Genomic DNA, 17832 nt, shown 5'->3' with positions numbered 1-17832 from the left:
TACAAGTGATTTAGTCCTTTGTAATCCATTTCAAAACTGACTGCAGGTACCCAAAACCATAATGGTAAGAAGTTGTGTAAGCTTTTAAAATAACTCTTGAGTATGTTGTTTCTTGTTCATATTCACGTACATGATCTACTTTAAATGATGTGTGTTACATAAATCAAGACATTATCAACATTTAATCTTTTCAGTAGCATGTTTTTATTGAAAATGTGTACTTCATGAAATAGTTTTTTTTCTAGAAAAAAAATTATAACATTTGTCAGTGGTAAAAGATTACCAGTTAGCATTCGTCAATGAAGTTTTTCTTTTTCCACCATTGTTATAAAAAATAGATTAATGTATATTTTAAAACCATTAAAGGAAAAATATTACATAAAATATATAATTTCACAGCCTTCTTTCAAATAGTAATCTTAAACGATTAAACCATTATGTTATGATTTACATATGTTAATTTAAACTAAATATTTTATCAGCTTTAATATACACAGTGTTCTGGGACGTATTCCCCGAACTTCAGGTACTGATTCAGGACACCAAAATGAGCAAAAAAGTCTGTATTGAGATATGTCCTGTTTTGCTTTGTTTTCCTCCTGGATGCTATTTTGTGATTTTCAACAAAAAAATTATTTCTCAGGAACAGGTAAACCGACTTTAATTAAATTTGGCAAATCTAAGACTAGTTTCTTATTCTACAAAATAAAAATATTTGAAAACATTACTTTCAAAAATTTCAAAATGACAGCCATCTTAGTTTTTTAATCTTCAATATCTTTGTAATTGTTTGATCAGATTTTTACTTTTTACAAAATTTATTAAGCATTTTATTTTAAACAAAATGACACCTCATTTGTAAATCAAACTACTTCAGACAATTAATCCAGCAGTATGCACTGTAATGCAAGCTGATCATTTTTTGCTTGTTTTTATTTCCTCCACTAAATGTAATACAAATTATTAATAATAAATAATGGTAAATTAATGAATGAATATATTGTATGGTATATTTGTATATGTATGCCATATTATTCTAATCTATGTGTGGTGAACAAAATAAAAGTTGTAAGATAAATCTACACATCAAATGTAAAAAATTTCTTATTGCCAGATAATTATTTAATTATATATTAAAATATTTATTTTCAATAAAAATTAAGTTTCCACATAGTCTACATGCCTTTTGAAATTTTGATATGTTTATTTCTTTTTTTACTTGTCTTTGCAAGTCATTAAAGATATTATATCTCTCTTACACATCATATCTCTGGATACACGTTATATGAAGGGAGAAATGTAAGTTGCAAATGGAAAGAGATAGTCAAATGAAACACATGTAGCATAATAGTACAATTTATTTGCTATGAAAACTTCATTGATTTTTCCATTATTGGAACACCTTCTTCCAACAGTGAATTAGTTTTTTCATTGTCTCAATGAAGAATTCTGATGGCCTTTGCTTGATCCACTGCCTCTTTTAGTTCATCATCTGTGATGAAATTAATATCCTTAATATTCTTCTCTAATTGCAGAAAAAAGTAAAAATTGTAGGACACCAAATCTGGTGAGTATGAAGGGTGTGAGATAGGTTCAAATTTCAACTTCGCAAGAGCCTCCACAGTTGCATGTAATGTATGTGGCTGAGCATTATTATATTGAAAAATTATTGACTTGATGGATTATCGAACATGACATACATCTTGTCAGGTGTAAAAGGGGATGTATTGTACAAAATAGACACAGAAAGCAGACAACAGTCTACTTCCAGTTAGTAGTCAGTCACATATATATTTTGAAATCTCAGAATATTGTCAAGAGAATTTTTTTGCAGACTGTTGAGTATTGATTTTTTTTTGACAGTTGTATTCCATGCTTCTCATCACTTTTTAATATTGTTTCAGAAGCTTTTATCAATGTAACTGTCATTGTTTTGTTTTTTCTTTGAGTTTGCATAACCCATTCATAACAGATATTATGGTGGCCAAGTTGTGCAATAATTATGTTATACCCATTTATTCAGTATGTCTATCTGGGTGGTGATTTGTTGTGTGATATAATGGTCATTTTGAATCCAACTCATCTACCTTCTTTTTGTGCCAGCCATCAGTCACAAAAACTGTTCAACCACTGCTAGGTTCATTCAGTATTCACTTCTGATCACAATATTTTTTGTGCTTCTTTTTTTTCTCAGTACATAGATCAACAGTTGAATCACCATAAATGACTTTTAGAAGACTGTGAATGTCACTAGCGTTCACTTTTCAGCTATTAAAAATTAAGTCACTACATCTTATTTTAGAGCGTTGGCATAGCAGGTATCTTACATTGACTTCATAAAAATGTCAATGAAAGAAAATAAGAAGACCTGGGATAATAAGTCTTGAAATGTTAGTAATAAGGGAATGAAACTACAAAATGACAGCATCTGGCATTTGTGACATTTTTTCTACCATTATGTTCCAGTGTGCATTACATTTCAGTTATCCTTCATATTAATTCTTAATTTTATAAAAAATTTATAATTTTTATTTTATTATTAACCTCTCATTATAAAAAAAATTTACAATGAATAATAATTCAATAATAGCAACAAAAAAAATGAAAAAATATCAAAAGTTTTTAATAAAATAAAGTTTTAAGTAGTTATTATTAAAAAAAAAATGTGTAAATGTAATTTAATAGGCGTACAAGGAATCACAAGTTTCCTACATCAGATTTTTTTTTATATCTCATTTCTGCGGCCTGAATTATTTTTTTCCATTTGTTTTGTAAGACACCAGGTTTCTGCTCCATAGAGAAGTGCTGTGACTGATATTGTTTTTTAGAATTGTAGTAACTTTTCTTTTTGAATGTTATTTCTCAAAACGTTGTTTATGGTAACATTATAGTAATTAAATTTCTCTATTTTAGTTGGAACATGTGATTCACCCCCGACTTTATATCCTAAATAATTTACCTGTGACACTTGTTCTATCATTTCCCTGCTGTGTGTGATTTTTAATCTGATGAAATCTTTACCACAGAAAGCCATTACTTTAGTTTTTCTTGATGATAACTTTCATGTTTTATTCGTTTGCTGTTTAATTCAATTTAAAGAAGGCCTTCTGTAGTTGATCTTTGAAGTTGGCAATAATTACTAGATCATATACAAATAGCATGGATATAACAAATTGTTTAGAATTTAATTCATTATGTATAATCTGGCATGTCATCTATCCATTCCTGCAGTGAATATGTAAACCTGTAGTGTATGTACATGTTAAACAATATTGCGACATACTGCAATCTTATCAAACTCTTAAATTTATCCTCTATACATGGATGTCTCTAGGATGCCTCTATACATTTCTTGTATGATGCCTATGAGTTGGGAATTCCTCGCTTTTTTTTTTCGTAATGTTTCTCGTATTACTTTTTCTGATATTTTTTCCAAATCTGCATGTTATATATGTGTTTCCCTCCCAAATTCTTGATGTTTTCTATCAGCTGCTTCAATGCAAATATATTATCTGTACATTTTTACCCTTTCTAAAAACCAGTGTTTTCTTCCTCTCTTAGAATTGTTTCTACTATATTTTTAAGTCTTTATGTTATAATTCTTGAGAATATTTTTTATCCAGATGGTAACAGGCTTATTCTTCTATAGTTTTTGCATTCACTTCTTTCTCCTTTTTTAAAGATGGGATTGTACCCATTGTAGCCACTCTCCATTCATCTGGGATGACCTTCCTTACGTAGCACGTATTTAATAAATGTAAGTATCTGCTTCACGTCACTAAAAAGATATTTTAATAACTCTACCAGAATTCCATCATATCACCAGCACCCTTTCTATTTTTGCTGTCCTTCAAAGCCTTCTGCAATTCTGACAACCAGCCTGTTCACTTCTCCATATACTGTATTATCTCTCGCCTCCTCATCATTCTGTTGATTAATCACCCATAGTTGTTGAAAATATTCCAAGAATTTTCCTGGTTCTACAATTTCTATTTTTGCAAGATCCCTCTTCACTATTTAGAAATTTAATTACTTTTCTGCTATGTTTTGTCACCCATGGATGTCGTTTTCTAGTCTTGCTATAAAAGAGTCCCCTTTCTTATTTTTTTCTCGGCAAATCTTCTTAGTGATGTTTTCTTGTGTTATATTCTTCTCTGTCTTGTTCATCTTGTGTCATAAGCCACCTCATATATGTTTCTTTTTTCTTCGTAACAGCTTCTTACATCTCTTAAATTCAGAAATTAATCTGTTTCTTTTCCGATCATTTCTGATATCCAAGGACTTAATATGCTGCTCTATTTAATATTCCCTTAATGTTATTCCATTCTTTATTAATATCGTACCTTAATATAAATCTATTGTTATGGATATCTAATCTATTATAAGAGCAGTTTTACTGATTGTACTTCAAGGAGATGGTTCTTTATTGTAAGTATGTATTCTTCCTTTGTTGTGTCTTAATCCGACATGCTTTAATATTAATCTCTGCTCTTAAAAGGTAGTGATCTGTTCCTAGTTCAGCTCCTCTAAGAACTCTTGTGTCTTAAACAGTTCTGCTGTCTGCTGATTTGCAAAGTAGTCTTACAGATTCTTGACTTTTAGCTGCCCATGTTATTTTATGGATTCTCTTTTGCTTAAAGTATGAATTAATTAATATTATTAAACCCTTCAGAGTCTCTTAACTGTTTACAATTATGATTCACACTTCTTTTGCCACTCAAACCATCTATCCCTTTCAATGGTATATTTCCTACTTGGGCGTTAAGGTCTCCTCCTATTATTACACTGGTTTAATGTGTCCTGCAGCGTATCATAAAATAACTCCATTTCATCTGTTGTCCCTTGTTCCGGAGCATATGCACTTATAAAAGATATATATCTTCTCTGTATTCTGCATCTTAAGAGATGCAGCTTAAGAGATCTTAAGTAGATGGCAATGTCCCAGCCATCAACCTGGGTAGTACTCCATACCATGTCTAAGGATATGGTGATCAGGTTCCCTTAACCTAGTTATCCTTCTATCCTAAATTTTCCACGCTGATAGGGTCATGAATGGTCAACAATCCTAAAGGTGGAAGAGGATTTCCCAACAGTGAAGGGGGCAGAAAAGCTTAGAGCGTCATCTCGAAGAAACTACCCTGCACACTTGTAGGCAGCAAGGTAGCAGTCCTACCATCAATCTTAACCTGCGCAGTGCTTGCAACACAGCTAAGGGATTAATCAAATTACTAGCAAGCATACACAAGCCTTGGGGAAAAAGGGCAGAATCAATGATAAATAATCAGAAATGTCATAAAAATAAGAAAATTAGAATAATGGATGTGCTATGCCTAGGTACATGGAATGTTAGGGGAATAACTGATAAAATTGATTTATTGGATAGAGCTCTACTAGAAAACAGAATAGTTACAGTACTAATAATGGAAACAAAAAAGAAACTGGTAGATAGTAATGATTATGATAATTATATATTAATTTATAGCAGAGTTCTGCAAAATGAAAGGACTAAATCAGGAGTGGCAGTTATGGTTAATAAGAAGTGAAAAAGGCAAATGCATTTGTATAAATGGATAAATTAAAATAAAATTACATTTATTCAACACGGAAAAATTATATAATTTAATATTGCTGATCTCTGCGTGGCAAAGTGATCTTTGCTTTTCATTTAAAGATTCTGGTTTCAAATCCTGGTCAGGTATGGCAGTTTTCACATGCTACAAAGTTCTTTATGATCAATCATAGTTTCTGTTATTAGACATCAACCTATTTATACTACATTGTATGATAAGATTAATTTTTTTATATATATTTAATTTTTTATTCATAAATATTTTCTTTTTTTTACAGGCTAATGGTTATGCAGTGTTTTTACAAGTGGTTCCAGTTTTAGTATTAATAGCATTTTCAATGATGAGCTCTCTTCTTATGTCAGAATCTGTTTACAGTCTTGTACAAAATCAGTAAGTACTTACAAAAATTAATTCAGCTAGCAAATATTTTTATTTAGTTAAACAATATCTTTACATACCAAATAAAGTGAGTAATATCATAAAAAGTATAAGTAATTTGACTAACGTTGCAAAATATTTAAAAAAAGAAGATATATGGTTAAGAAGAAAGTAATAACATAACATGATTATAAAATTAATTAACATGATAGATAATTTGGTTGAATGTGATGTTCTGTTTTGACAAACTTATTTGACTAATGTGCAGAAATTATGTATTGAAGTCTTTCATACAGATCTTATCAGGATAACAAACAATAAGAAGTTTATAAAAATTATTCTCCCATGTGCTGTTATTTTTCATCTATTATGTACAAATATTTATTACACACTTCTACTCTTAGTGCAGTAAAGATAACATTAATATTTAATAAAAAGGAAAAGTAGAGGTGAAATGAGATTGATGTAAGACATTCATTGTTACTTTTTCAGGCATTAATTAGTCCATACAAAATTGATGGGGTTGGTAGTTTTATGTTAGGGAAAAATACCATTTTATTTAAAGATCTCCGAAAGGATTGTTTTTAATAAAGATACTTCAAGGTATCTTTATTGAAAGTTAAGAAATTTCCATTGGTTTTTTTCTTTTCAACAAAAATTTACCAAAAAAACAATGTTTGAAATTGTCATACTTTTTGATTCTCTTTTGAAAATCTTAATTAAAACGTTGTATTTTTGTGATTTATCAAAAACAGAGTCTCATATATAAAAAATTGTTTGTAAATAAGAAGGATAGATTTCTAAATAAATGAATTAGATTAGATTCCTTTATTTATTCATAAGAAAACTACTTTTTATTTATTTTTATAAATAAATAGAATATTTGAGATGTAAAGTATAAATTCATACTATACTAGGTCATAAATAAATCATGTATTGTGTGAAGTATTATTATGTGAATAGCTTCAATTACTAAGACATCAATCGTATTTCTGAAAAATTGTCTATGAAAAGTATACAAAGAGTAGTAAAAAAAAAAATGAGAATTTGAATTTTTATCAAAAAGAGAGTTGATGTATTCTTCTACATTGTTATTGTTCTCTTCAAAGTTGTCCTCCAGAGATGTGACACTTATGGCAGCTGTTTTTCTTCTTTAAATTTGTCAGAAGTAATTTTTCCTTTATTTCATCTATTATCACAGATCATTCTTATAATGTTCTCTTAATCAACAAGAAAAAGTCGCGCTATGTGCTGTATCTGAAGATTACAGAGTCAGCGACATCGTTAGCCACAGCATCTGGTTAAAAAAATCATGAATTAATAATGAAGTATGAGCTGGAGCAGTCATTTTCTTTGGATTAACTCACATACGCAGCATAAAACTGCTAAGTAATTCGGTTTTGGAAAAAACCGTCAATCCTCTTTATTTAGAAAACTCTGAAAAATATCACTACCTTCAATGAAGGTGGCGACTCATCAGCTCTGATGATGATATTTATCTGTTTTTACAAAATTTTTGTGATAACTAAAAGTATATCATTATCTTTTTTATTAAGACTTTTGAGAGTAGATTAATATCAAACTTGTAAAATAAGTCGATAAACCAATTACATTTATGTTACCAGACTTTTTTTTCAAAATAAGTACATGTTTTCCAGTAACTATAAAAATTTCCATATTTATTGAATACAACATTACAATTCAAATGATTTTATAAAAATATAATTTATTATATATCAGTTAATAGTCATTGTATAGAAAGCAAACAATAACTAAAGGGAAATTATAAGCTTTAAAAAACACTACCTTGACATTTTTTTTATAAAGTTCATATTTTTTTTTTAGAAATATTTGAAAAGTATTTCATTTTTCTCAATTACTGGCAGTCTCAACTGTGCTGTGAGCTTATTGATTTCCAGCAAAAGTGAGTAAATATAAACATATTAGTCAATTTTCATTGTTACACTTCTTATATACTTTTTTTTTTTAGTTTTAATTGGACTGCTTTTCTGTTGGTCACTCAATAATGAGCATTGTATGGTAATTTTATTTTGGCAATTAATGTATCTAAAATTTTTCTTTTTTTTTACATGTTTAATGCAAAAATGATAATAATAATGGAAAATATTTATTGTAATGAGTACCTTATCACTCACATTTTTCCAGTATAAAATGTCTATTACCATCAGTTTTAAGACTTTTGTTATTAAAATTGTGTAGTCCAATTTCATATGGAAAACTTAATTTAATAAAGTGGTTGTACCATGTTATTTTCTGTGGTTGCTGAACATGATTTTAGTCTAATTTTTCACCGCAGCAATTTTTCAAGATATTTATATAACATGCATTTCCCAATAAAGTGTTTTTCATTTAGATAAATATTTATTTTTAACTAGTGTGTTTATATAGAAGCTCATTTACACAGACAATTAACATTTACACCTACTTATATATTTGTGTCAGTGTACTGACATTCTTTTGTATCACATACATAATGCTGCATTGCAGCTTCAAAAGTAATAGATAAAAAAGTTCAAAATGATTTTGCAAGATATTTATCCGTGTTGAATTAGTTAAAATTTTGCCTTATTGATAATATTTAGTCTGATTTTTTTTTTATCTATTCCATTAATTTTTTATATCTTTCAAAAAAGAAAAGTATCAATATTATGTTAGTAATGTAATTAAGAGTTTATGGTTTCTTTTTTCATTCTCTTCTTGTACTTATCAATACTTCTCTTCTTGTACTTATATGGGATGTTGGCAATTTATGCTCTTGCTTCAACTTGTTGGTTGCTTTCAAGAAGAATTCAGTAGCTTTTTTCTTGGGTGCTTTATGCTTTTGTGGTGAGGTGCTGTACCTTTGTCTTTGATAAGTTTCACCAATGATTTTCAGTGTCTATATCAGGGTTGTTAGCAAGACTGGATTAACTAGAAAATTTAGATTATAATGGAATATTTTTGAAGATCTGGAAAAACATGGAATTTTTCTAAAGTTATGGAATTTTCAGGAACTGAGTATAGTTTTTTGTCATAAAATATACACATATACTGGCTGGAGTTTCTTTATTAAGCACCTATTACCTTTACATTATCTGATTTATATACTTAATCAAGAAACTCCAGCCATGTACAAAAGTACTGTATATTTGTATACTATACAAACACACACATATATATAAATATATACTGTCTGTTTCAAGAGGAATCTGCAATACTTTACAGGGGTATTCTGCTTATCAAAACAGGTTATATGAACAGGTTATCAAAACGGTTTATATGAAAAAAGTTCATATAAACATAGGTTTGGAAACACTTCATTAATGAGTTATAGCTAGCGAAAGATTTCGCTTGGAACTCAGCTCCTCCAGTGAAATGAGATCATACTGAAATTTTTTAGATTTTAATCTGGAGGCGAAATTAATGGTTTTCTATGGTTTTTGACATGAAAAATTCAATAAATAGGTCCCACAACTGTATCTCCTTTAGTTTTTAAGATATCTGACTTAAAACCTAAAATTAAGGGGCCAAAAAACAAATTTTTAATGTTTAGTTGAAAATAATTTTCTTAAATAAGAAATAAATGCATAAACATTTTCTACAAAACTTGTAAAGAATTTAAGTCTTAAAAAGGCGATATAATCAACGTTTATGAACATTGAACACAATTTTTTTCAAATTCGTTTTTATTGAAAACCAAACTCAACTAAACAGTTATTAAAACTGAACACTGCAAACGAAAATTTAAATTATAGTCCTATTTCTCTCAAAATAATTTTAACCATTTAAATCATTCCATCATTTAAATATTCCACAGTATTTTTCATTTAAATTATTTAATTTGTTAAACATATAGTAGTGTAATACATTAACTGTTCAAATTGCCCACCCCCATTGGCAATACACACTTCAGCATGACCATTTAAGGATGCCGCTTCCTCCTCCAACATTTGTGGGCTGTTTTTTTTATTTTTTGGGCGGTAACCATTATTCTTTGTAAACGTTTACGTTCGTTGTTGGATTTTTGAGCATACAGAAATGACTTCATGTGTCGCTATACAAAGAAATATAACAGGTTCATATCAAGGGATCTGGCTGGCCACGCTATTGGTCCTCAGCTAATCCATCTATTTGGGAATGTTTCATTAAGATGCTGAGATACATGGCAATCAAAATGTGCTGGGACTCCGTCATTTTGGAAATACATAACTCTTCGCATTACCAGTGGAACATTCTCTAAAAGTATAGGAAGTTCATTTTGAAGAAAATTTAGATAGGCCTCTTCACATAATCGTCGATTAAGAACATAAGGTCCCATCAGAATATTTCTTATTACACCGCACCACACATTTATAAAAAACAGACAGTGGTAGTTTGATGCCGAGATGGCATGCAAATTGGTTTCATTCAAAATATGATTGTTCCTTGAATTGTTTACACCAGCTAGTTATGTTTTGTTGTGTTTGGTTTTCAATAAAAACAAATTTGAAAACATCATGTACATTGGCACAGTTCAAACTTGTGTTCATTGACATAGATTACAATACTTTTTTAAGAATTAAATTCTCTACAAGTTTTGTAGAAAACATTTATGCATTTATTACTTATTTAAGAAGGTTTAAAAAATTTCAGTACGACCTCATTTCACTGGGGAGCTGAGTTCCAAGCGAAATCTTTTGCTAGCCATAACTCACTAATGAAACTTTTCCATACCTATATTTATATAAAATTTGTTCATTGTTTTGATAAGTGGAATACACCTGTGAAGTATTACAGATTCCTCATAAAACATTCTGTGTATATTTATACACACAAACTTATGGGGAATCCTCTCTCACATAAACATGTGGAATCGTGTTCTTATGTATATGACTATGCACGAAGTAGACGAGTAAGGTATATCTATACCTATTACATTCACCTATAAGTTTGTTTCTTGCTTATGCAGAGCAACTCGCAACATGTTCATACATATGAGTATTATGGTTGCTATCAGGACTCAGGACTGCTATGACTGCTATGTAGACGAAACTGTAATTGAGGTTACTTCCTTTATTCCTCTTTTTCAGTTTTGCTTGAGGTTTTATTTAATCTATAAAATCACTGCACAACAGTGGTATTTTAAGTTTGTGTGGCAATAAGCGAGAGTAACATTGTTTATATCAGGAGAAAGAATAGTTATTTATTTTGTTCAGTTTATTTTTTTTTTCATCACAATCCACTTTGCAATAGAAGAACTTTTTTCATTTGTAAGTATTGTGGTAAAATAAGGAATTTTATTTTTATTTACGTAAGCTACTTTTGATAATAATTTAAACAGTTAATGGTTTTTTGAGAGAACTTTGAAGTTAAGCACTAGATATTTAAAATATAGTTTCCTAGCGAGCATGATATGGTAAAAATCATGTTGACTCAGATGGCTGTTTTCAAGCAATTATTCACAAAAAAATATAAAGTACATTTCAACAGGTTCATTGTATTTCAGCATTTTATCAGTTTTCTAATAAAGAAAGTAATATATCAAATTTTTATTCTACTCCCATGTATTTTGTAATTGCTTTTAATATATGAATAAATCTATTTTTAAATTTGTAGAAATGCAAATCATAAATCATAATCTGTTACCTGAGTAACAGATTATGCTTTTTCTGATACATACGAGGTGTCAAAAAAGTAATGAGAATTTTGAAATTTCATGGGTTGTATTAGTCCAGTTCTCGGAGTTTTTTCATTGTATTGGTAAACATGTCTGAAAAGTATCTGTACATTTTTAGCCATATTAGATATTTAGTCTGTTGTCAGCTGTTAGAAGGATAACAAATGTTTTGGTACGATCTGTGATTTTTTTATTTGGATCAGAGAATTTGTATAAAATTTTGCTACAAGAATAAAGTGTAGCAATGTTTTAAAAATGTTAAGTATTACTTTTGGTGAATCTACTATGATTAAAGCAAGGGTTTACGAGGGGTGTAAGCGTTTCCAAGAAGGCTGTGAAGGTGACAAGCGCACCGGATGCCCAAGCACATCAACAAAATGTGGAAAAAGTGAAGGAAATGATGATAAAAGTGAAAGTCGCTGATGATGTTAGGATATCAGTTGCCTCATGCCATGAACTTTTTTCAGATGTTTTGGGTATGAAATGTATTACAGCAAAAATTGTTGAATTTCAAACAAAAACAGCAGCAAATGGAAGTTGCTCAGGAGTCGCTAAATGAAGTCAACAATGATGTAGAACTACTGAAATGTGTCATAAAAGGTGATGAAACATGGTTTTACAGATATAATGTCGAAACTAAGGTTCAATTGTCCCAGTGGAGGCATTCTGGATCACCAAGACCGAAAAAAGCTTGACAAGTACGGTCGAATGTGAAGATTATGCTCGTGTTCTTAGATTTTAAAGGCATAATGCATCATGAGTTCTTGCCACAAGGTCAAATGATCAAGAAGGAGTATTACCTAAAAGTTCAACGTCATTTGCGTGAAGCAATCTGAAAAAGCGCTCAGATTTGTGGCAAAACAATTCACGGCTTTTGCACCACGATAATGCTCCTGTTCACACTTTGTTGCTTGTTCGTCAATTTTTAGCCAAAAACAACACTGTAATGATACCCCAGTTGCCATATTTGCCAGACATGATCCCTTGTGACTTTTTTCTATTCCCAAAAATAAAGAGAACCTTAAAGGGCCGTCGTTATATTAGCATAGATGAGATTAAAAGCAAATAGCCGAAAGAGCTAAACACTATTCCAAAGATCACATTCCAGAAGTGTTTCGGGGATCGGAAAAAGTGCTGGGAAAAATGTATAATATCTAAATGAAGTTCTTTCCAAAAAACAAAAATTCTTGTTACCTTTTGAACACACCTCATGTTTCTAATATTGTTACAGATAAATAAATGATTTGTTCGCTGTGAGACCCTTATAATGTTTTTGTGACATAGCATGTTGTAATGCAGCAGCTTGGTAATGTGAAAAAAAAATTAAAATAGAAAAATTGCAAAAACTCATTCTTGTCATTTTTCAAAAAAATTCATTTTAATATGGACCTACCAACAGTAGTTAAAGATTCATAAAAAATCACTTTTATCACTTTCAGTCACATAATTTAGAACATACAATACAGAAATATTAGCAAACATTTGTGATGCATATCATTGCATAATAGTCAAGGTAATGTAATGGGTTCATATTAGGAACAGGTACATATTCAGGCATTCTAACATGTAATCTGTTCAGACATTCCTTAAAGTTGGTTATGGCAGTTTTACACACAAAAAATGGATTATTATACAGTCTACCAACAGAATTCTTTGTTTTTCTAAGAACCACTTTAAAATTAGCACATCAAGATAAATTGATTTTTTCAAATTAAAACCATTTAATGTAAATAAGACATCAATTTACACAAAACATAGTTAATTTTTTATTTATAGCTTGAAAAAGGCTGTGGCTCTGGAAAATTTTTATTTTTGCATCTGTAAAGTCTGGAAAAACCTGAAATATTGTTTTTTGAGAATATTGTAAGACCCCATGGTATATGCATTCTTCTGAAGTTTTCATTACATGTGATATGATGTATACAAGAAATATTTCCTTTCCTTTCCTTGCATAATTCTCATTTTTCATTAATGTTAAATAAAAACTAATCATTATCTCTTTTTATAACAAATGTTTATGAGTTAAGTTTTATTTAAAACTATTATCATAACTATTTTTTATATCAGAGGGATTATTCTAAAATTATGAATTTATCTTGCAGTTGTAATATATACTTGAGAATATTCATAGGACAAGTGAAATAAGACATATGTTTTTCATTTTATATTTTAAAACTATTTAATGTATACACTTGTGAATTAAAAGCAATTAAATTCTCAGTTCTTTTATTTTGAGGTTTACTGAAAGATATAAAGAGACAAAAAATTAACATAATGTACAGGCTTCTAGTATGTACAATTCTTTTATATTTGAAAACATTCAGGAGCATTTTATTTTATTCACTAGCAAAAGTAAGTAGCTGAATAAAATATTAGTTTCATAGTAATATTTTTTATTATTACACTTATCATTTATAATATTACCTGCTGACTATCAATTTTTTATATAGTAGAAAAATTATTTCTAAATTATGTAGATAAAGAATTAAATCTTACTGATGAGATTTTCTTTCTAAATTAAGTTGAATTGACCACAAATTCCAGATATTTTTCATGCTAATAACATAGTACCTTCTTCAGGGTGGATTGAACTAAGTGAAGCTGGGTAAACCAGTAACTTATATAAGTTGCTTTATTGTGTAGAGTTCAATGCATTTGAGCTATGTGTAATTATTAAACCATACCATAAGTGCATTAGTTGTAGTAGGTTTTCTGTGTGCATTTTAAGTCTACTTGTTAAGCTTTGTTAGTGCCCACTGAAGAAGTGCTGCATGATTAGCTCTAAAAGATCTTCCGAAAGAATATTCATCATTTCAAAACTAAATGAAAAATGTAAATTTCTCTTCCAAAATAAGTATTACCTTTTAAAATTTTTGCATTTCTGATCTCTCTGCCCCATAGGAAAGAGTGATATTTTGTTGCAATTTATCAGAGAACCAAGGATCAAATCCTTAAAAGATTTTAACAAAAGTTTTAGAAAAATTATTTACCTGTATGCTGAGTTTTACCATAAGAGTTATTCACAAAAATTTTTGTTTTGATGTTTTTCCTTGATTTCATATTTTAATCAATTTTGAAGGTACTTTAATAAATATAAAACCTAATGTGGAGAAAAAATGTTTATGTATTTTTTTATCCTTAGCTTTGTGTCAATTGCAAAATATGAACTCAAAGAGTGCTTTCTGGGAGAAGTAAAAAAATAACAAATTGAAAAAGTAACAAATTGGGTTTTTTAAATGCAATAGGTAAGAAAAAATCAAATTACAGAGGATTATATATCTTTCTAGTTTTTTTCTAAAATCAAGAGTATTTTAGATTTTATAGAAAACTTTTTACCCCTCTTTTATCCGCCTTCCAACCTTGCATAGACTCTCGTGTTTATTTTTATGATTTTCCAGAAATTTTAGGCGAGTATAACCACATCAATAAAAATAAAAAATAGGTGGCTCTTAATTATTTTCTTGTTATTTATTTTTGGCATATTTTGACTGTTCTATGTATATACATTTCAACTCTTTTATTTTAGTATAATTAAAACAACAAAAGCTTTTACTAAATTCACTAACTAATACATTTTAGAATGTAATAAAAACTAAATATAATCAGTGTAATTAAAATAAAGGAACAGTTGTAAATAATTTTAGTAAATTAAATTAGATTATTCTTCATTTAATTTAGATTATTCAACTATATTTAAAATACATATACAAATGATATTGCAAAAGCAATAGTTTCATTACCTTCCACTTTTCCACATAATAGCAGAGTTCATTTTATGTCTGTGATACAAAATTGTCTTTACAATTTTGTATATTTTAGCTGTTTTTAATTTAATTTCCACAAAATATTCTAATGAGGCAGAAATTTCTATAGAGTATTAAAGATTGAAGAAAAAATAAATAGAAAAATAATTGGAATGTAATGCAAAGTTGGCGGGAGTTATTTCTCCCTACTTATCGCAGAACCTGGACAGAGTCCCTTGCTGCTGGATGATTCTAATCGGGCGTGTTTTTTTAAAAGGTTTATTTTTAAATGGCGAGTCTAATTTTTCAAGTTTTGTTTATTATTATTTAGTATTTTAAAGACGGATTTAATTGCATTCCAATCCGTTGTTGAACCAGCGTTATCGAACCCATTTTATGGACCGACCGCGGAAGGCTAGGCTTATGAAGCCTGCCCTCCCGACGTGATTCCCCTTCAGACCGTCCACTGATGTCCTTTCGGTGCTAACGCTTCATAGGCTAGCAGGAATACGCCACAACGGGGCACTAACTATCAGGAGGGAGCAATGCGACCCCTACTCTGGAGGAGTCGCAATTGCTGGTTTATTTTATTTAACTTGTAAATTTTAAAGGAGAGGTGTGTAGAAGTTCTTCATCCACTTCTGTTATGGCTGCCTTCCAGGACGCATCTCTGCTGGGCAGAAAAATAATTTTTATAAAAGTGGAAAAATCCGTTTTAAAAAAAAAATTCTTTGTTGTTTGGTATCATTTTTTGGGATTTTTTTAAAATAATTTTCTGTTATTTAAGATGAGTAAATAAGAGGTGTTTGATAAGTCTGTGAAAAAAAAAAGATGCAATTTTTCTGGAAAAATCTTTTATTACTCAACATAATCTCTTTTCAAGTTTGTGTACTTCGTCCAACAATGCTGAAGTTTTTAATTGCATTCTTATAATATGATTAATCCAAGTTTTTATAATAAGCAAATGTTTCAGCAATAATCTGGTGAGTAGGGGGTTGTTGGAGAATTTGCACAATTTTGCAGTCACAATCAAAGAAAGTAAGCTAGTATATTGTCTTGCTGAAGAAGAACCTTATACATCAAATATGTTTCTTTTTTCTTTATTTTCTTGTTTTATCCTTTTCCAGAAAGTCAATGAATACTATGCCACATGCATCTCAAAAAACAATGGCCATCACATTTCCTGCTGATGAAACAGTTTTCCCCTTCTTTGAAGCAAGTTCCCTGATAGCAACCAACTGTTTTGACATTCCTCAGTTTTAGGTTGACGTTGTTGTATCAGAGTTTCATCGATTGATATGAAACTGCATAAAAATTCTTGTCAATTACATTGAAATGGCCACAAATCGTGCTTACAAATGTTTACTCATTTATCCTTTTGATCAGTTGAGAGCAAATGCAGTACCCATTTTCTGCACATGTAAATATTCTTGTAAAATATGATCCACCCATTCATTTATTTGAATTGACTACCATCTTTGTGATCTCACTAATAAGAGAGCTCTCAATCTTCTCTGCTATCATCATATTATAGGTTTTCTCAACATTCTCTGCAGATGTAACCTAAACAGACCATCTGGAATTCAGCATCATTTGTGCTTATATGACCATTCTGTGAAAATAATCAAATAACTTTTAAATTGTTCTAATTGATGGAGCTGACACCATATATTTATCAGGCTTGGCTTTACTCTCCTGTATGTTTTTACCTTTAAAAAGTAATATTTAATTTGAGTAGTAATACTTGAAGTAAACCAAAAAGTAATTTTTGATTTCTTTGCAAAATTCTCTTTCATCTAAAGAAATCTCAATACTTGATAAACTCAAATGACTGCCAATAACAGAATTATCAATGTATCTGACACAAACTCTTTCTAATAGATATGCCAGAAACTAAACTTTAACAGTGTACTATAAACATCATCTATTAACTTTAAACTTAACAAAAATCTCATGTACCTTCTGCAGCTGAAAGAAAGTGTATATGCGTTTTTCTTGTGTGTAAGTATGGTTGATGTATGACAGTATCTTTTTTTAATACATTATGAAATGATGCATTGGTTTATTTTTTTAATTTAATGAAAAAGGCATTTGAAATTTTTTTAGACAGAATATGGATTGCTTAGTTAAAAAAAAACATTTCTTATTGGCTTTATTTATTCATAATTTATTTAAATTGGTGAAAGATTATGTTACCAGTTCACAGTTGAAATAGCAATAGTTAATGTTCTGTGAAGTTTGCGTTCATTTAAAACTTATTAAAGAGTTGGTTCAAAAAATTGAAATGATGAATAAAAAAATTGTACCCTTGCACAGTTAGTTCTCAAAATAGTGTTCTTTGAAGTGTGTAATGTTATTTTATAGAATGAAAAACAATGTAATCCAAAGTGTGATCATTGTGACTAAATTAACGTTACTTAATTACATGCAAATTTTGATTTAAAAGTAAATTCTTTGCTGACATTTAATAAAAAAAAATTAAATA

The 17832-nt window shown here is 29.4% G+C and overlaps 1 protein-coding gene across 1 annotated transcript in view; it reads left to right on the top strand.

Annotated features, from left to right (window-relative positions):
- The window catches only part of LOC142321556 (dnaJ homolog subfamily B member 12), a 65362-nt gene that overhangs the window by 37449 nt on the left and 10081 nt on the right, over positions 1-17832 (top strand). The window contains exon 7 of the mRNA XM_075359727.1: positions 5848-5960. Coding sequence (XP_075215842.1) covers positions 5848-5960 — 113 coding nt within the window. The remainder of the gene's footprint in view (positions 1-5847; positions 5961-17832) is intronic.

The sequence above is a fragment of the Lycorma delicatula genome, chromosome 3 (assembly GCF_047948215.1).
Source record: "Lycorma delicatula isolate Av1 chromosome 3, ASM4794821v1, whole genome shotgun sequence".
Taxonomy (NCBI): domain Eukaryota; kingdom Metazoa; phylum Arthropoda; class Insecta; order Hemiptera; family Fulgoridae; genus Lycorma; species Lycorma delicatula.
The sequence above is the reverse complement of the archived record's forward strand: the minus strand, read 5'-3'. Positions and strand labels throughout refer to the sequence as shown.